General features: G+C 33.0%; 1 protein-coding gene across 9 annotated transcripts in view; it reads right to left on the bottom strand.

Moving 5' to 3' along the window:
* The window catches only part of Baz2b (bromodomain adjacent to zinc finger domain 2B), a 264,182-nt gene that overhangs the window by 96,231 nt on the left and 145,925 nt on the right, over positions 1-22,026 (bottom strand). For all 9 annotated transcript variants that reach the window (XM_076865719.2, XM_076865724.2, XM_076865722.2 and 6 more), the window contains 4 exons: positions 13,781-13,945; positions 12,041-12,234; positions 4,520-4,723; positions 2,015-2,410 (listed from right to left, as the gene is read on the bottom strand). In XM_076865719.2, the coding sequence (XP_076721834.2) occupies positions 2,015-2,410; positions 4,520-4,723; positions 12,041-12,234; positions 13,781-13,945 (959 nt within the window). The remainder of the gene's footprint in view (positions 1-2,014; positions 2,411-4,519; positions 4,724-12,040; positions 12,235-13,780; positions 13,946-22,026) is intronic.

Genomic DNA, 22,026 nt, shown 5'->3' with positions numbered 1-22,026 from the left:
TCAGACTCTAGAAGATATTCTGATGATGCCCCTTTCTCAGCAGTAAGTAGTCAGATATGATGATGTTGCCCTAACTAATTAAACCCCTTTTAGAGTCTGGAATGAAGGAAATGGAAACTTACAAAACCCTCAGGGAAACAGGGAACTCAGGAATCTGACCTGTTGCAATATCCTTTATCTGCCAAAATCCCCCTGATCACCAAAAAATAACTGCCCAAATTAACTGACCAACTCCTCCCATGACCTGGCCCTGCTAAAACCTATAAAATTCAGACCCTTGTTGCAGCCTGTTACCATTTTCCCTCTTGAAAATGTGCCCCTCTACTGCTTAATAAAACATCACTAATCCATTGAGGTCTGTCTCCATTTCTTTTTCTTTTTATATTCTCTCTCATTTGCTGTTTCACTGATATTATTAGTAGTAACACAGAAAGTAAAGAGCTACAACCCAAACTCTGACAGGCACCAAGAAAGCTTAGGATGGAAGTGCACTCTACATAGGCCTGACTATTACAGACTAACAAAACCTGCCTTTTGTCTCACTTTACTGCCTTTTCTGCTTTAAAAGTTCTGCTTAACTTAGAGATTCCAAGTATGTGTACTTTTGAAATATTACGTTTCTTCTATCTTCTTTCAAAGCTGGTTTCAAATAATACGTATTTTCCTACCTATTTGAATCCACATATTTCTGGAGTAGCAAGCATTACAGCCTAGCTTTTTCCTTTTCAGGCCTATATTGGAGATGTCCAGTTATAGTAGCATACATGAATGTTATTATCCAATGAGTAAATGCATGTTCAGCATTTAAAATACTAGATGGCAAATAATAAGCGTTCTACAAGTGTTATCTAATTATTAGGATGCTTAATATTAATATTTGTAACCAAAAGACAGGATATTGTGTTCAAACAATATTTTTCTATTCTGGGCTGATTCTAGAATATAAAGCAGTCATCATTTAATTATTAGAATTCTATGGGACAGAAGAATGTATTAACATTCTTAATTTAATACATTTAATGTATTAAATCAATAGCAAGGAAAAAATAAAGATAAAAATGAAGACTGAAGACTGACTCAGGTATTTATGTAAGAATAAGTTACGTATCATATAATTCATAGAAAAAATATTTTTTGAGACAGGTTTTCTCTTTGTTGCCCAGACTGATCTTGGCCTTGAACTCTAGGGCTTAAGTAATGATCTACCCCAGCTTCCTGAGTATGTCTACATCATCAGTCTTAGGAAACGATTCTTTATAAAGAAATTTTACAATTGAAATTTATGAATTCTATATTTACAGAGATAAATTACTCAAGAGTTCATGTCTTTCAAAAATAACATTGATATTTTAAAAAGGACATTAATCTTAAACAAAAGTAACTAAAGCTCATCACATTCAAACATATTTATCCTTGTTCTGGGGTTATAGCTCAATAGTAGAGTGTTTGCCTTCCAAATGTGAGGCACTAGGTTTGATCCTCAATGCAACATAAAAATAAATCAATAAAATTGTGTCCATCTACAACTAAAAAAAAAATTTTTAAACACTATATTTATCCTCTTACTGCTAAAACATAATGGAGTGTGGACAGTGGAATGACATGATTATGTGGCAAAAAAATATCTTAAATACATGTATATGTGAATATAAAACCAGAAGGGGGGAAATTTGTAGTGCTGGGGATCGAACCCAGGGCCTCATCATACTGCATACGCAAATACTCACCACTAAGCTATATTCCCACCTTAAAATCAGAATATTTAATTTTCTGATGTATGTATTTTATTCCTAGAGTCTCAGAAAGTACAAAAATAGGAGGAATTTAAATTTGCATATGAAAAATTTTAATATTTATATATAATTTGTATATTGTATATAATAAAAGCTCTTTTCTGGTGCTGGCACTTGAACCCAGGGCTTTGCATATGCTAAGCATACTCGACCATTGAGCTCTACTCCCAGTGCAATCTCTGTATTTTTCTAATAATCTTGTCAAAATCATTTTAACTCACCCGTTTAGATCGCAATTCACTGGTCAAAGAACTAGATTCTTCAGAGGTATTTTTATTCCCTGCTTTAAGAACATCAGGAGAAGGAACTATAAGTTTCATGTAAGTTTCCTTTTTGGCTTGATTTACCAAAGATAAAGGTTTCACATTGGACACCAATCCCGTAGACTGTATTACACTGGTATGTTTGTTCACAGATTCCTCCTTTGCCTGAGAGCTTTGGAAAATAAATGGAAGCTGCTGTGACAAAACCTGAGGCTGCTTCTGCTGGGATTGGAATGATGAGTGAGTCTGGGATTCAGACACAAGAGGTAACGGCTGGTGTATTCTTTTTTCCTGGGCTTTTTCAGTTGCTTTCTGTCCATCTGCTTTTGGGTCTGAAATACCATGTAATAGCACCTGGAAATAAAATTAAAAAGACAACTTATTAACATCTATTAAGAGTATCAACAAACTCTGGATAGGGCAAAGGGGTGGGAGGTTAAAGGAGGAGCATAGGGGTAGAAAAGATGGTGGAATCAGATGGACATCATTACACTAAGTACATGTATGAAGACATGAATGGTGTGACTATACCTTGTGTACAACCAGAGATATGAAAAATAGTGTTCTATATGTGTAATGTGAAATGTAATGCATTTTGCATATTAACAAATTGAAATAAAAAATAAATAAATATATTTTTTTAAAAAGTATCAAGCAATAAAACTTGGAGAAATTTATTTTACTTTAAAACTTACTTTAAAAATTGTTCCTAGTAACTTATGATAGATATCAGACAGAAACCACTATAGCAACAAAGGGCAAATGCACTCCTGGGCGTTAACTCATGTCCTGACAGCCATTAAAAGACATATCTCACCACTGTGTTACATCCACAAGACTGGGGTTCTAATTAGAATAAGATACGTTCCATCCTTGTATAATTACATCAAAATGGACTCTACTGTTATGTATAACTAAAAAGAACCAATTTAAAAAAAAAGATATTATAAGGGTTGTTTTCCACTTATAGCTTGTTTAGGTTTCAAAAGCTTGGTGTGTACCTTATCCATTCCCCTTAAAAAAACCTTATCAGCTTCACAGACTATGTGAATCATTAAAGCCAGGATGTTCCTGCCATAACTCTCCCAGGAGAAACAACATAAAGAATAAAAGCTGTTGAAAAGTCACCCAAACAGCAAATTCCCAGGTCCCTTAACTTATTATTTGCTAGAATCTGTGTACTCTTTCATGTTTCATCTATGTGTTCTCTTTTTAAACAAAATTTTTGGGTGGGAGATGTGCCAGGGGTTGAACCCAGGGGCACTTAACCACTGAGCCACATCCCCAGCGCTTTTTATGTTTTATTTTGACACAGGGTCTCCATAAGTTGCTTAGGACCCTGCTGTGTTGCTGAGGCTGGCTCTGAACTCACAATTCTCCTACCTCAGCCTCCTGAACAGGCATGTACTACTGTGTTCAGCTATGTGTTCTCTTAATAGCTACAGCAACTCATGTTTATTACAAGGTAAAGATATTTATATAGCATGAGGTGTTAATATGAAAAAATAATGTTGGCTCCAGGATCCTGTTGACCACACTTTCTTCAGAGTTAAAGTACCCTCAAGGAAAAGAAAAACATACCTTTGTAATGTACCTAAAGCCAATTCCTAAACCTCTCCACCACCCTCCCCAACTTATAAACAGTCCTTTAGCCTGAATAAACCTTAACTTTTTCCCTTTGTTCAAGGAGCCATCCTGACACTGCCATGTGTCACTGCCTGTCAGTGCCATGTCTCCCTGCTTCAGAAGCTCTAATAAAAACCTTGCTGTTACCTGAACTGTTTTTCATTTCTGTAGTCAACAAGTTAACTACGTTTGGCATCAGATATACAGTATGAACCTCATTAAAAATAAACTAAGGGCCAGGTGCAGTGGCGCAAACTTGTAATCCCAGTGGCTCAGGAGACTGAGACAGGAGGATCCCGAGTTCAAAGCCAGCCTCAGCAATGGCGAGGCACTAAGCAACTCAGTGACACCCTGTCTCTAAATAAAATACAAATTAGGGCTGGGATGTGGCTCAGTGGTCAAGTTCCCCTGAGTTCAATTCCCAGTTCCAAAATAATAATAATAATAATAATAATAATAATAATAATAGTAGTAGTAGTAGTAGTAATAAATAAATAAACCAAGGGCTGGGGTTGTGGCTCAGTAGTAGAGCACTTGCCTAGCATGTGCAAGGTCCTGGGCTCAATCCTTAGCACCACATAAAAATAAATAAAGCATTTCATTTTATTCTATTTTATTTTACTAAAAAATAAAAATAAAAATAAAAAAATGTCTCTTTAAAAATAGTCTCTGTCCCCTATTCTTTTATGTGTAAAAGCAGGAAAAACAAGTGATTACTTTAAAACTATACACTTTGAAAGAAAAAGAAGAGTAAAAACGAAACCTATCGACTTTGAGAGTCAAGATACATTGAGTTATTTCCAAAATATGAATATGTCCGTGAAACAAATCATATACCTGGTTGTTACTTTTATGTTGTGCTTCACTTTCTGAATCAGAATCATCATCTTCACTTTCTTCAATACTTTGATCTTCTTCCTCTTCATCTTCTTCTAGATCATCTGAGTCACTGCTACTAATGCCTTCACTTGAGGTGTCAGATGATGTGCCCGAATCACTATCGCTGTTGCTAGAACTTTCTATAGTTTTCTTCCTTGGTTTCTGGATAAAAACAAGGTAATCAGCAAAACTATTTTTGACAAAATTCAAGTTTCAGTAAAAGATATATTCTTTAATTTTCAATATGAAAATGTCTTTTAGGAAAAAGGAAAAAGTCACATATTATACGGGTAATTGTTTAGCTGATAACTATCTGACAGGAACTCACTAATAAAAAGTATAAGCTCAGTCACATATAGAATATTGAAAGTTATCAATATAGCATATACACAGATCTACTCATTTGACTGCTATGCTTCAAAATGATGACATTAAAAAAAGCAGTAAACAAATTCATTACTCCAATTTTAATATATTTGAATTTATATATTTAGCTTTATTTTTCTTCCTATAACATACAAAATACCTTTTTTTTTTTTTGGGGTTATGGGGATTGAACCCATGGGTGCTAAACTACTGAGCCACATTCCCAGTGCCCCCCGCCTTCTTTTTTAATATTTTATTTTTTAGTTGTAGTTGAACCTGCTAGGTGAGCATTATTATCCAAAGTACATGTATAAAGACACGAATTGGTGTGAATATATTTTGTATACAACCAGAGATATGAAAAATTGTGCCTTATATGTGTAGTAAGAATTTTAATGCATTCCACTATCATATATAAATTTTTTCTTGATTTAAAATTTACTTTTTAGTTGTAGTCAGACACAATACCTTTATTTCATTTATTTATTTTTATGTGGTGCTGAGGATCAAACCCAGGGCCTTGAACGTGCTAGGAGAGAGCTCTACTGCTGAGGCACAACCCCAGCCCTCCCAGTCCTTTTTTGAAAAAAAAAAAAAAATATATATATATATATATATATATATATATATATATATATATATATATATATATTTTTTTTTTTTTTTTTTTGGAAGATAGGGCCTCACTAAGTTCCTGAGGCTAGCTTTGAACTTGTGATTCTTCTGCCTTAGCCTCTGGATTCACTGGGATTACAAGCATGCACCAATACACCTGGTGCAAAACACTTTTTTAGGTATCTACTTATAAATGTCTGTAAGACAGAGTCCTTGGCCTTTGAGAAACTTTCATTCTAGTTGTAGGGGAGGAGGGATAAATATAGTTATTATTATATGCTATAGAGTAGATAAAATAGGTTGTAAAGACTTATGGGGCTGCTTTTGTTAGCATCAAAGAATTTGTTTATATTCCATATCAGAAAAGAATAATATGGCAAATGAAGAGATTAATTTCTGGAATATTTAAGATTATGGATGTTCAAGGGGTGGCATATAGTCCTAATCCCAGTGACTTGGGAATCTGGGGCAGGAGGACTACAAGTTCAGGGCCAGCCTCAGCAATTCAGTGAGACCTTAAATAAAAGATAGAAAGGGCTATGGATATAGCTCAGTACTAGACTATTGCTGGGATCAGTCCCCAAGACACAAACACACATACACAAAGACTATTGTAAAAAAAATAATTCAAAGCTGGTAGAAAGGGATATCAGGTCATATAAAAGGAAAGTTTTGTCTTTAAAGAACTGACAATAGTAGTGAATAAAAGGAGAAAAAATCATGAGTCAATGACAACTAACAAAGATTTATAACAACAGAAAGATAAAACTACTAATAGGAAGACTAAAAAGGATAAATGTTGAAATGATACAAGATTAAAAGTACAATCTATAGTTACTTAAGAGCATTTCAATGGCATTTGCTGAAAGATGAAGAAATAAAATACCAGGATGGGGTTGTGGCTCAGTGGTAGAATGCTTGCCTGGGCATGTGTGAACCAATTCTCAGCACTACATATAAATTAATTAATTAATTAATTAACAAAGTTCCATCAACAACTAATAAAAATATTTTTTTAAAAGAAGGGAAATACAGAAAAGCAGCAATATATTATAAGTTTTGGTCTTCACAGAAACAGCCCTTCATGACTACTGGGGTTTGGTAATGAAGACAGTAATACAAATCTACAAAACAAGCCAAGGTTTCAGATTATAAACTTCTACTCTCCTTTGTGCCTTCTGAAGATTGGGTTAAATGAAATAGAATGCAGATGAACAAGGAGATTTACTCTTACATTTTGCTCGCAATCACTCTGTAAACCGCTCCAAACTCATGATCTTAATGTCTGTGGAGAAGTCTATAGACATACCCTTCAATATGCACAGTAATGACCACCATCATTACTTGAGGGGTTTCTCCCTCAGAATAAAGCAGAGAAGGATGGGAAACTGAAATGGGATAATATGGGAATAATCATAAAGAAGGTAGAAATCACTACTGTCATGTGTATGCAAAAAAAAAAAAACCCACACAAATTAAAAATGTGTTCAAAAAAATAAAAATAAAGTATTCCACACAAGAAAAAAAACAGGGTAGAAATTTAAGGGAAATAATAACAATTAATATTAAGACTACTACTTCTTATTTGGCAAAGAAACAGCTCCTATGTTGCAACCAAAATCTGTTGTGGGTTTTCTTTTTTTCTTTCTTTTTTGTGGTACTGGGAATGAAACCCAGAGATACTCTACCACTAAACGACATCCCCAGTTGTTTATATTTTTTCTACTTTGAGACAGAGTCTTGCTAAGTTGCTGAGGCTGGAATTCTCCGGCCTCAGCTTCCCAAGTCACCAGGATTATAATTGTGTACCACCACATTGGGCCTGATGTGGGTTTCTAAGCACATATAGTTTTCTATGGAAATCCTAAGAAATCTAAACTGAAGTTATCACTTTTGGTTTGGTAGTGGGTAGGAAAGGAAAGAAATGAAGAAGCTGCAGTGATTTAGCAAAGAAAAACCAACCATTTTAAAGTCCAAATAATCTGTGTAAAATTTTATATTTAAAGATAACAAGAAGTCTGGCATGGTGGCACATGCCTGTCATTTCAGTGATTCTGTAGGCTGAGGCAGGAGGATGACAAGTTCAAGGCGAGTCTCAGCAACTTAGTGAAATCCTCAGTAAAGCAAGTCTCTGTCTCAAAGTAAAAAAATGAAAAGAACTGGGAATGTGGCTCCATGAGAAGTTCCCCTGGGTTTAATTCCCTAATTCCCAGTACCAAAAAAGAAAAGAAAAAAAGGCATGAGAAATGGGACTACATTTCCCAAGTATGAGTACAGAGGTGTTGGTTCCCCAGTTTTAGGGTATGCAGATTTTCTTGCAAAATGTGTTGACATTAGCAGATTCCTGGGTCCCACTTCTAAACAAGGCACAGGGATCACAAGTATTGAATATGATTCTGATGTAGAATATGATTCTGATGCATACTTTGATGGTATACAAAGAGTCATACCCTCCAAAAAATGAAGTGAGGAGACAAGCATGCATATTAGATAAAAAAGGAACAAATGGGTTTGGATATCACCAATATAATTTTCTGAGTCTGTATGAGTGAGTGTGTATGTGTGTATGTATGTTTGTTGTATTCACACATAATTAGGTAGTATCTCTCTTTTCTCTCACTTAAGACATTTTTTAAAAAAATCTTCTTAGGTTCATTAAAAAATGATCAAAGAAGAGATTATTAATTTCCTTTCATGGGATATGGAACAGCTTCTCAAAACCTTCTCCTTGAACTTTCATTTCACTGTATACTTTTTTCTTTCAAAAACAAAATAAACACATTCAAGGCTACTATGTACCAGGCATAGTTGCCAAAGTCTCTGCAGATACAAGGTGAGAGCATAAACTCTGTCTATTGAGATAGGAAGAAAGGAATCAACAAATAACATAAATGTTTTGAGTGATAAATTCCATGAATAAAACAATAGAAATAGATAGACAATGTGTGCTAGGAGGTGGGGGTAGGGTAATGATTTCGATGTATTCATCAGGTAGAACTTTTATGAGCTAAGCCCTAAGGGAAAGCAAGCACATAAGAGGAATCATACAAATATACGAGAAGATTATTTTCAAGATAAAAGAAGGAGCAAAGGAAAAGCCATGAGCTGGAAACATGTTTGGCATGGTCAAAAATGGAAATTCAGGTAGATTGGTTAAAGCATAGTGAACCAGTGAAAGAGTGCTAAGAGGTAATGAAGAATGAGCTACAAGATCATATAGCTTTTATAGATCACGGCAAAGCATTTATCCTAAATGGTATAGACACTACTAAATTGATAACATGATTTCTCCCCTTTTCTTATTGTAGTAAAGAAAATATAACAAAAAAACTTTGCAATCTTAACTATTTTAAAGTATAAGTTCAGTAGTATTAAATAAAAAACATTTTTAATGTTGTGTAGTCATCAGCACCATCCATCTTTAGAACACTTCATCTTATAAAACCAAAATTGATACTAACTAAATACTCCATCTCTCCCAGTCTCTGGCAATCACCATTCCACTTCTGTCTCTATGATTTAACTATCCTAAGTACATCATATAATTATAATAATACATTTTAACTACTGTAAATAATGAACATAGATGTACAGATATCACTTTGAGACCCTACTTTCAATTATTTGGGGTATATAGCCCCAATTGGGACTGATGGATAATATGGTAATCCAATTTTAAGGTGTTTTCTGTTTTTTTGAGAACTATTTTATCATTTTCCACAGTAGCTATGCCATTTTATATTCACTGATATATGATATTCTAAAGCCATAAAAAATCACTTATATTTTTAAAAGACTGTTTTGGCTACATGGGACAATAATTGGTATAGATTAAGAGTAGAACTTCTTCAATCTTGGATTGTTTTATTTATTTCTAAACAGGGTATATGTTTGCATAATTTAATCTGAATTTAATTCTTAATTTAAAACATCTACATTATTCTAAAAACATATGCAGACTACATTAGGGAACTGGACTTAATCAGTGACTTTCAGTAACAACCTCTGAGATAAATACTCCATCCCCCAGATAGGGATCAAATTTAGCTGAAGAACATTTTTTTTTTTTTTAAACTATACATCAATTGAAGTAATGAAGCAAATTGTATCAAGTTTTCAATACTGAAAAATACTAGGTAGGTTTTTTCTTTTGTTCCAATGTCCTTCATCTCCATTTTATCTAAACAACAAATTTATGCCACACCTTATATTACCCAAAAGTGTTTAAGATTATGTAAAATATTAAGTTCTAGTATGCCTCCCTTTAACAGCCAATCTTTCCATAATGTTACTTTTACTTAGCTGTATATGGACACCATTATGGTATCCCAGAATCTCTCTCTATATATTATTAAAGAGGGGCCTATTAAGTTTTAACATGTGCTCTTGGGAATAGTATTTAGTTTTCTTGGGAAGAGTATTTAGTTTAATAGCACTAATGCAGCTTAGGAACATTAATATATGTTCTTCATTGGAACTAGGAAAGGGACTTTTATATTCATTGCCTTCTAAGTCTTGGCAATGCCTTGAACTTGTGGAGGCCTGGGACATTTTAGACTTCATAGTTATTAGATTTTCATACTACTTTCTAAAAGGTAGATTACTTCAAAGTTTAAAAGCATGGACACTTAACTTTCAGAAATGCATATAAAACTATGACCAATGATATATTGTCTGAGAGTTGCTTCAAAATAGCATGGGGGATCAAGAATAAGTGGCATTTCAGTCAACGTCTGACATGAAGAGAAGGTGGCAGCAGCTTAGAGTTAGACCCTTGCTGCTAACCCTAATGAGAATACATTGGAAAACAAATCAAAAAGAAGAACTAAGAGTAGTTTTGAAGAGCAAAAGGTAGAGAGTATGATCCTGAAATGTGTCCTTAGGAGGAAACAACCAAGAGTCTTTATCAGGTTTGCTCAAGTAAAAGTGGTGTGGTTTAAGGTGGAAAGAAAATGTTTGTTTTGGAGCACAAGTATAGACTTTGAGCTTTTGTGATGGGGTACTATTATGTTTTTGAGAGTTCCCAGATGACCTTCCTCTAAGCCCTCATGTGGGTGTGCTATATTTAGGAAAATAACTATTTTCTGGTGAGAAGGGAACCGCAAGATCTAGAGGAAGTATCTCAATGAAATATGCTCAGCAAAAGAAAAAAAATCTTTGGAGTTTTTGTTGTTTGGGGACTTCTGTTTTGTTTTTGCATGGTACTGGAGATTAGATCTAGGACCTCATGAATGCTAGTAAACCATTCATGTTATCATAGAACTACATGCCCATTCATAAAATAGTTTCTTAGGATTAAAAATTGGAGCCTAGGAGTCATGTTATTCAGATTTAAAGTTCAGAACAATGCCATCTGCAATCAATGGCAACCCATATCTTGCTATTCTTGCTATGGTGAACCAGAAACTTCCTAAACCTTAGATGTTATGGCACAGACAATATATATTCACAGACTTTTGACTCTTCCACCTTCCAGTGGCTCTGAAAAGTGTTTTCAAAGCTCTGAAAACAGTTTTCATAAAATGTAGAAAAGATAACTCTAATTATTATCCTTTGTTTTCAAAATGTTTACAGTTGATGCCAAAGATTTAAATAAGAATAAATCATGATGTCTCAATTGAAAAAGAAATTACAGATGGCTGGGTGTGGTGGTGTACACCTGTAAATCCAGTAACTCAGGAGACTGAGGCAGGAGGATCCCAAGTTCAAGGCCAGCCTCAGCAGCTGAGTGAGACCCTGTCTTGAAAAAGGGCTGGGTTGTAGCTCGGTGATAAAGCACTCCTGGGTTCAATCCCTAGTACCAAAATAGAAGTAATAACAAATGAGATCAGACCAAATTCACTGATATGAATAGCCTATAAAGATTATAGGCTATTATATAGGCTATATATTAGAATATATAGCTGGAATTAGCTTGGGTAAATGAAACCTAGACTTAATGGCGACCTACAGTTCATGAAGTTGAGATATTAGAGTGTTCCTGGCATGATGGGGAAAAGAGAATCCAGAAGCTTGGAGTGATCAGAACATTGAAGTGAATTTACCATGTATAATAGAATTAGATATTATATATAAATTGGTTAGAGCAGAGCTGGCACATAGAAAATTCTAAATAAATTTTAGCATGTGGGCTCAATGGCAGAGCATCTGTGTAGAATACATGAGGCTCTCAGTTCAACACTCAGCACCAATAATAATAATAATAATAATAATAACAACGACCCATTACTATTTGTATTATTTATGCTGGTGCTGAGAGTTCTAATTTTCAAGATATATACTACTATTATTATGCCATAAAAATATACATCTGCAAAAATAAGAGTTGGTAATTCATAGATTCTGGTGGTCTGACCCCTTATTTTATTTTTACACACACACATATACATATATATATATATACACATACACACATACATATACACATACATACGTGTGTGTGTGTGTGTGTGTGTGTGTGTGTCTCTATTTCCACCCCCCTTTCAAAGAATAACTTACTTTATCTTTGATTTTGTCAGCCCTAGAATCCAAAGGCTGGCTTTTGCTTTGTTCCTGATTACATTTTCGATTTCCTCCACCTGAGCTTGTACTTTTAGTCTGTCCCATGGAACTTGAAGCAGTAGTGGATAGTACAGATGTGTTGACACCAATCACAGATGAGGTACTGTTTCCATTAATTGACCCATTTACACCTTGAAAATAAAAATAAACATACTTATATAATTAAATATTATTTAATCATATTAAGGAAAAAATAAATGTGGATAAACAAAAAACATTATTACTGAAAGAAGCCAGACACAAAAGGTCATATATCAGATGATTCCATCTACATGAAATATTCACAATAGATATATCATCTCTAAAGACAGAGTTCAACTGGTCACAGTGGTACGTGCCTGATATCCCCGCCGCTCAGGATGCTGAGACAGGAGGACTGCAAGTTCAAGGCCAACCTCATCAACTTAGTGAGGCCCTAAGCAAGTTAGTGAGACCTGTGTCAAAATAAAAACTAAAAAGGACTGGAGATGTACTTCAGTGGTAAATTGCATCTGGGTTTAAATTCCTGGTACCCACCACCATGCCAGAAGGAAAAAAGACAGTTCAATCTGGCAATTGCCAGGGCTGGGGGAGAGGAAGGAACAAATACTTAATGCTTAATGTGTGGGATATCCTGTTGGAGTGATAAAGTGGTTTGGAATAAGGTAAGAGAGATGATAGCTGCACAACATGGTGAATGCATTAAATAGCACTGATTTCTTCATTTTTAAAATGGGTTAATATATGCATCTTACTTCACTTGAAAAATGCTTAGAAAAAAATTAAATGTAAATATTTCCATTTTAGAGCAAACTCCCCAAACACTTGATAACAAATCATCTAAAATGCTTTTATATGCTTTTTTTTTTTTTTTTTTTTTTTTGTGGGGAGAAATACTAGCAATTGAACCCAGGGATACTTATCTACTAAGCCACATCCCCAGCCCTTTCTTTCTTTCTTTCTTTTTTTTTTTTTTAAAGAGAGAGTGGGAGAGAGAGAGAGTGGGGGGGGGGAGAGAGAGAGAGAGAGAGAGAGAGAGAGAGAGAGAATTTTTTAATATTTATTTTTTAGTTCTCGGCGGACACAACATCTTTGTATGTGGTGCTGAGGATGGAACCCGGGCCGCACGCACACCAGGCGAGCGCGCTACCGCTTGAGCCACATCCCCAGCCCCCCCAGCCCTTTCTTAAATTTTTATTTTTAGACAGGGTCTTACCAAGTTGCTTAGTGCCTCACTAAGATGCTAAGGCTGGCCTCAAACTTGAGATTCTCCTGCCTTAGCCTCCCAACCTGCTGGGATTACAGGTGTCTGCCATCAGGCCCAGCTAAAATCATTTAGGAGGAAAATAGAGTACTAGGATATAAGTTTTCCTATAATTACTGCTTTACTGCAGAAGTATCACAATATATTGGATGCATGTAGGAAGGTAATAGGATACAGAGGAAAAAGTAGTGAAATGGGTTCAAATTCTGACTAAACTATATCAATATGTAAGCAGTACTTTCTTGAACAACTGTTTAAAACTTGGTTGCAAAATGAGGACAATTAATGTCAAAAAAATATTGCAAGGATTAAGCAAGACAATGGAAAATCATCTAGAGCAATGCTATAAGAATGTTATTGAATCTGAACTCTACTGAAAATAGGTATTGGAATGGAAGATTTATAGTACACTTCACTTATATTAATATGGGTACCTTTTTCAGGACCATTTCGATTACTTTTTCCTGAAGTTCTTGAATGGAATGAAGAATCATGATTCTGGGCTGGAGGAGCAAACAGTGGTGGAATTCCCAGTATTGGTGGAAAGAAGGGTGTTCCTGTACGAGTATGAACATCTGTTGTTCGCCACCATTCTGCACCTCAAAACCAAACAAACCAAACAAAAATATTTGAATTAACTTTCTAGCTAATGTAATGACTGCTTTCTATGTTTTATTCTTGGAAAAAAAATTCAAGTTTCTCCTTGCAACAGAATTTCTCAATACACATAGTTCTGATCATCTGACTGTAAATGGCTAATTAGAACTTGTACACTTATCACTCTTCTCATTAGGCCCGCATTCAATGATCTCTTCATGTAGTAGTTGTTTAGATTCAAGGCAAAAAGTAGGGTATTACACAGCTTTGAAAATAAAATTGAAATACTTTGACTTTTTGAAGATTTATACTACTTCTAAATTAGTAAAGAAAATATTTAAGTCTATATTAACCTATTTTAAAATCTTGGAATTTAAGCTTATAAATCTATGTTAAGAATTTTCTCAAATTACTTACAATAATGGCTCTGATAAATTAGGTGGTCTAATTTATATATAAATAATATACCAGACCACTGTAATCCAGTACATATCTCAAATGCATTTATAAAAACCTTAAGAAAACATTCTATAGTCAAACAAAAGTATAAATATAGTAAAATTAATAAGCCCTTTCTTTTGCCTAAGAAATAACTTCTCTTTTTTTTGTATTTCCTTTAAAGCAATTTATTTAAAGTTTATATATTTTTTGGATATTTAATTTTTTTTATTAGTTGCTCAAGACAATACAATAATCTTGACATACATTTGATTCAACTAGGGTATGAATTCTCATTTTTCCACATGTACAGATTGCAAGATCACATTGGTTATACATCCATGTGTATACATACAGCAATCCTAGTGTCAGTTGTATTCTGCCGCCCTCCCTCCCCCCATCCCCCCATCACTAGTCTCTACCCATTCTACAGTGACACTTATCTCTTTTTTTTTTTAAGAAAGAACTTCTCAAAGAAGATTTAAAAAATTAAAACCTTTGCATTAAAATAAAAGATTTATAAAGCTTCCCCTTAAAATTAATGAAAAAAGCTTGATATTTGTTTATACTTCTCATAAATTACAGATGTCAAGGATTATTTTACCAATATAAAATAAACGTTAGAAAATCATAGTTATATAATCGATATAGATAACCAATAAATAAATATCAATATAGATATTCAAACTATAACTCCTAGTTAAAACTTTCAGAAAGGAAAGAAGCCAAATTTTATTAAATACATTTTTCAAGGAAGGGTGAAATTAAGAAGAGATTTGAAAATCATTCAAAGGAGAGTACTGGATTGCCCCATATAAAATCTTGGAAAAAAAATCTTCACCTGACTAAACCACTAGATTTATAAATTCAGTTGTTATCTTGCAGGCCAATCTTTTTTTTTTTTTTTAGTTGTAGTTGGACACAGTATCTTTATTTTATTCATTTTTTTAATGTGGTGCTGAGGATCGAACCCAGGGCCTCACACGTGTTAAGCAAGTACTCTACAGCTGAGCCACAACCCTAGCCCCCAGGCCAATCTTAAAAGATAATCTATTCTTCTTTGTTATACCCACAAGAAAATTAGAGGGAAAAACCCCACAGTATAGTGCAGGTAGAACTCAAAATTATCAATGTATTTTATTATATGATTTAAAAAAATTATCCTAGAAATATTCCTTCATTAAAAATACAATACTTGGGCAGGAACTGTAGCTTAGTGGCAAGGCACTTGCCTAACGTGTGAATCACTGGGTTTGATCCTCAGCACCACATATAAATAAATAAAATAAAGGTCCATTGACAACTAAAAAAACATTAAAAAAAAACACAATACTTATGCACCTTCATTATCTAATGTGGAAATCTGTTTGTTTTTTTTTTAAGTGAAAGAGGTCTAAAAAACAGTATGAGTAGAAAACTGCAAACACTATTCCCCAGGAAAGTGTTGCTAGTTAAATGACATTCATGTATATTCAACCATGCCCAAATGATGGGAACTGAACCAAAAATAACAAAAACATTAACTATTCACCTATTGTTTAAAAAAAGAAGTACATTTAGATAGGAAGAAAAGATGTATATTTTAATATTGTCATTTATAGGTTTGAAAACTAGGTTCTACCTAGCTGATGAAAAGGGACTGAGGTTTCCTCCAAAAAAGTCATATCACTCAACACAGTTTGTAGTTGTAATTCTAAAAGGTGAATGGATAGGTTTCATAAACAACTACTACTAATAATAAAAACATAATAATAATCAAAGTATAATTATTAGCCTTAAATATTTTAGACATAATCAAACTTAGAAGAAACATTAAAATTTACTTCAGAATGTCAATGGTAAATAAGTACACAGAAGACATTAGAGAAAATAATAGGAAAATGTGTATTATAAATAATCAGACACCAGAGGAAAATACGAAATAAGCAAATAAGATCAATTACATAAAACAGTAGAACTTCTGAATATAAATTTTACAAATGTCTGATATTACTTCATAGAAAATAATGTAATTTTCTCACGTGACAAATTTATTTACCTTCCAAATTTAAGAAAATTTACAAACTTTACTCACAAAGTAACTTGTTGGTAAAATGAAAAATACAAAATAAGGATGAATTTCTAAGCATATTCAGAAGAGGTAACAGCATAATATCAATGTCAATAATTTTCAAGTAAAATATTATAATATTTCAGAGAATATACTAAATCTCAATTTGAAACTAGAAGAGGTAATAGAATTTTTTTAAAACCATACTTGAAAGAGACAGATATTTCACAAAAATTCATGGTATTATAACATTAAAATATAATGACCCAAAATTTTAAATATTTAAAAGAAAGTATCATGAAATACAATTTCACTATAAAATGAAAATAATTTTATTATACTACTATTCATTAAATAATTTTGCAGATCTAATCTGAGATGAAGAATGCTTTGGAAGTTCATAAAATTTAAAAGCAAATTATTTTTCACTTAAAATTCCTAGTAATGTCTTCTCTTTCATTTGCTTATGGGGTTATTTTAAAAATTTGGCAATTTGGTTACCCTTCTGAATAAAGCTAATTATAGAGAGTTCATAATTAGTTATCACACCAAATCTACAACTTAACCAAAATGAGTCCTCTAAAACCAAGCATAACCTATGCCTCTTTGCCAAAGAAATATTCTCATATACGCATACTTTTATCACCAAAGACTCTGTCTTGTAACTGACTGTTTATTCATTCTCTAAAGACTGTTAGAAACATAAAATATATTGGTCTATTCCTCCAAGTAACTGGGCTAGTACACAGAACATAATAGATGAATGAATAAATAGTTTATGTAGGGTGGGGAAGTTTTTAAATACTTTTTTTAAAGTGAAAGTGTCTTATTATGAAGTTCAGATGAGTGACTTTTTATACTTGTCAACAATCATTCTAGTGCAGAAGTTATTTGATTTTAATAATATAGTAATTACACTGAGGCTTAGAAATGTTCAAAAGCAGTACTATAATAAACTGATAAAACAATAAAAATATCAGATACCAGTAACTATCTAAATCATTATTATCTTATTTTGACTTTTATTCAGCAATCTCATATTTTAGGAATATCTGTTGAATGCTTATCCTGCTAAGCAACCATATTAAAAATGGAATGAAATAAGCTCCTATTAATATTATTAAAAGGAAATGTTAAGACATAAAGATTTTGCCTAATTATTTTATTCCTCCCCATCATCCCCTCTCTTGCAAACACTGAATTAAAGAAATATGACTCAATAAATAGTACTTATACATTTAAGCATCTATCCTTTCTACATAGTTTAAAAAAGATACTTTGTTCCTTTTAAAGAAGCATAATTAATTTATTTTCATAATAAAATAAATAGGGACCAGGGACTAATCCAGGACCTCACACAAGCTAGGCAAATGTTCAACATGCACTACATCCCCAGCTCTTTTTTAAATTTTACTTTGAGATAAGTTCCTGCTAAGCTATCCCAGCTGGCTTGAAACTTGAGATTCTTCTGCCTCAGCCTTCCAAATAGCTGGATTAAAGGATAAATAAATCACCACACCTGGCTCATTTGACAATTTACTAATCATTAAAGTGAGAAAGAGAAAACAATGATAGTTACCAATTATTCACTAATCATGTTTGCCAGACACAGATACAGCACTGAACATGCTCATTTCCTTTAATCTTCAAAGAACCATATAAGGCAGGTATTATAATTACTCTCATTTTTCAAGTAAGAGAACTAAGGCTGAGAGCTCAGATAACTTGTTCAAATGCACACAACTACTAAGCAGCAAATTCAGATTTAAATTCAGGTCTACTTTTCTCTACAATCAAACTCTAATGTTTTAAACAATTTTACATACATTAAAGCATGCATTGCTTGAAAAAATTTATTGAAGTAAAATCAATACTGGAAAATACATTCAAGTTTAGATTTTTCAGGATACAAAATAAATTAAAATACATTCATCCACGTTAAGCCTTAGCTAATGGTCCCCTTGTCTTGAAAGTAGTGTAACTCTATAATTGTTTTGATCAAATATGGAAAAATATAGAAATTTAAGAGTTAATCTCATCTTGATTACGAAGTGAAGAGAATTAAGAATCTAAAAGAAAAGCATAAAACTGTTCATTATAAGAACTGGACTTTAGTTTTACACTGTAAGTAATTTTTTTAAAAAACCAAATAAAGCTGAGAATATTTAAATTCTACACTTATAATATGTATATTTTTCTGCATACTATATCTCAATAACATGCATCAGAAAAACCTGGTTTAATGATTCCTTTCTATGGCAAATGCCTATGTATCTCATCAAACACCTGAGCACCTAATAACTCCTATGCCACCCAATACGCACAGGTTTTTTTTTTTTTTTTGGTACATTATAAATAAGACTGAGCCAATTTTTGCATAAAAGTTTTAATATACCAGGCATTAGACTATTTTTTTTAATTTCATAAACAAATTACTGCTTGAACATTTTCAAGCATTCCTCCTTTCCTTGAACACTGTTTGTAACAGATGTTTACCTGGAAAAGATGCTAGTTGGGGATGTGCGGCTAAGGCTGTGGGTGTACCAAGTGTCCCCAAACCACCAAATTCTGAATGCCCTGAGCTGGCTGAATGTAGACCAAAGACTGGGTGGCTGACCATTGGGAAGGCACTCGACACTGTGGACAGGTTAAACGGTTGATCCCCAGCTGCTCTGAATAAATGTCCTGGGAGGGAAAAAAACACACTTAAAGTTGTACTATAAAAACAGATGAGATTTATCTGATTTCAGCATTCATAGTTAAAATTTATAATAATTTATTATTTGCTAAGTTTTTATTTTATATTTTGTTCTATATTTCTATTCTTTGAGCCCAACAGCATAAGATGTCCTAGAAACATGAGAGTACTTTAAAAATTAAAAGTGAATTGTATATCCTTTTTTACTTTGAATATGAGATTTGAGAACAATGTTTTAAGTAAATATTTTTCCTTAATTAAAGTTGTTTGACCTAAGAAAGTAAGGCCAATTTTCTGTTAATACATGTACATTTATATAATATCAAAATTTTTCCACATAAAAAGGAAAACAAAAACTACCTGTTAAGTTTTTAAAACCAACACAATAGGCTCAAAATATTACTGTCATAACTCAAGTTATTATATATTTTATAGGCCAAAAAATTTCAGTTTCCATGTGCCAGAACTGAAGCTCTATTCTCTATATAATACCTTTTGAGTAAGAAGAGTATCTGGATACCCAAAAAGTAGTACATTATAGCCTAATAAAACCATGTACAAGATAACATAAGGAGTTAATGAATAAACTTACTAAGATTTTTCCAAATGGTTTAAGAGATGCTCATCAATATATAAATCATTTTTAAACTTTCTGATAGTAATACAATATTCAACTCAACAGAGTGTGATTATTTAATCTCTACCTTTACTCTGAAGAGAATCTATTGTTAAGTATCATAAGACCAGTGTCATATGATCAAAACCACAACTTATTTTTCATATTTGTAGAGATTTGGCAGAAAATCTTTTTAACATTTGGAAATCTTCCTTTTACTTTCAGGAAGTAATTAAGGTTTTCTGACTTCCTACTATGAAAACAAAAATAATAGAAACCCATATGGTATCTTACAAATTCATTTTGTGAAAAGTGCTATTGTGATCTGTGCTAAAATCAAATAAGGCTCCCTTATTATTTCCTGATTATGAGACCTCTTTGTGCATTGCAACAATATGTTTTAAGTAAATAAAAATATAAGTTAAAAATAAATATACTTTTTGTTATCATTTAATTGTCAACCAAGTCTCTCCTCTTTGCTTTTTTTCCCCCTGAAAACCAAAGGACAGTCCTAAAAAAATGTCAGCATGGACCCACACAGACTAATATACATCTTATATTATTTTTTTTAAAAAAATTTTGTTTTAATTAGTTATACATGACAGTAGAATGCACTTTGAGATATATATAAAATATCTCATTCTTCTGGTTGTACATGATGTAGAATCTCACCGGTCATATAGTTATATATGTACATATAGGATAACAAAGTCTGATTCATTCTACTTTCCTTTCTACCCCCATCCCTTCTTCCCTCCTGCTTCACTCCCCTCTACCTAAAGAAACTCTATTCTTCCCTAGCCACCAACCCCTCATCCACCCAGTTAACTTAGCATCCACATATCAGGAAAAATATTTGGCTTTTAGTTTTTTGGGATTGGCTTGTTTTACTTAGCATGAAATTCTCCAGCTCCATCCATTTACTGGCAAATGCCATAATTTCATTCTTTTTTACAGCTGAGTATATATATGGCACAATTTCTTAATCTATTCATCTGTTGAAGGGCACCTAAGTTGTTTCCATAGTTTAGCTATTGTGAATTGAGCTACATCTTATATTTATATTCTTTACTGAAGCACTGCACTGTTGAAATGGAAGGATTTAAATGACTTTTTAAAAATTTATTTATTTTCAGTGCTGGGGATTGAACCCAGTGCTTCAAGTGTGCTAGGAAAGCATTTTTCCACTGAAGTTGCATCCCCAGACCTAAAGATTTAAACAACTTTAACTAAGGTTTTAACAAATTAAACCTTAATAAATTAAGTATGGTTTGTATTAGCCTATAAGGAAAAGTTCTGATTCAGTGTAGTGCTTCGATTACAATGAAGCAGTAATTAGATATCACAGGGGAAATCCTTGAAGTGTCTTTCCAAGGAAGGCCCACAGAAAAAAACTATATGAACAAGGCACAGGCTTGGGTGACTTTTCTAAGAAGGCCAATCTTGTTTTTGTCATTTCAAAGCCTAAAAAGAAAATTGATGAGTTAAAAAGAGAAAGAAGGCAGGAAGGAGGGACAAAAGGACAGACTGGTAAATTCCTACTTTTTGGTGTTATCAAAAGTTCTAGACTACATTAGCACTAAAGCTGAGTTTAAATAGAGGATGCTACTGTAAAAATGATTTCCCACACATTACTAACTTTAAGACTAGTGACAGGCCACCAAAAAGACTGGGTTTTATATTTGTTTATTATGGTTATTTTGGCAAATTCTCAGACACGCAGCTGGTTTCTCTAAGAAGTCAGCTTGTAAATTTAAGAATCAGTTTCTTTTCATGTGGGATTATGTGTAAAATCTCTGGTTCTCACCAATCATTTCAACTTCCTGACTCAAATGTGCTTAGTCAAGTGTTTTATTTATAAACATACTATAATTAATTAAATTTTCCTATTACATTTTCTTCTTTATCAATGTTCCTCATAAGCAAGTAGAACATTCCAGCTTTGGAAATTTTATAGCCATTTATAATTTCTATTTTATCAAGTAATAACTCTACAGTTATCTTTGTCAATTGTATGTATGTAACCATTATTTAATACAAAGAAATTTGTGGGAGTTAAACTACCAAAACTACACAAAATATTATAAAAATTCAGAAAAACTGAAATTATCAAGGATTGAAAACTGACTCTAAAAAAGTGATTTAAGGGTTAGGGGTGTAACTCAGTGGCAAAGTGGGTGCTTGGATTTAATCACCAGAACCAAATAAAGAAATAAATAAGTGGCATCTGGATGCAATTGAGCACAAAATTTCAACAAAATATGGGTTTTATTCACCAGAG

Source organism: Callospermophilus lateralis, chromosome 9, assembly GCF_048772815.1.
Source record: "Callospermophilus lateralis isolate mCalLat2 chromosome 9, mCalLat2.hap1, whole genome shotgun sequence".
Taxonomy (NCBI): Eukaryota; Metazoa; Chordata; class Mammalia; order Rodentia; family Sciuridae; genus Callospermophilus; species Callospermophilus lateralis.
The sequence above is the reverse complement of the archived record's forward strand: the minus strand, read 5'-3'. Positions and strand labels throughout refer to the sequence as shown.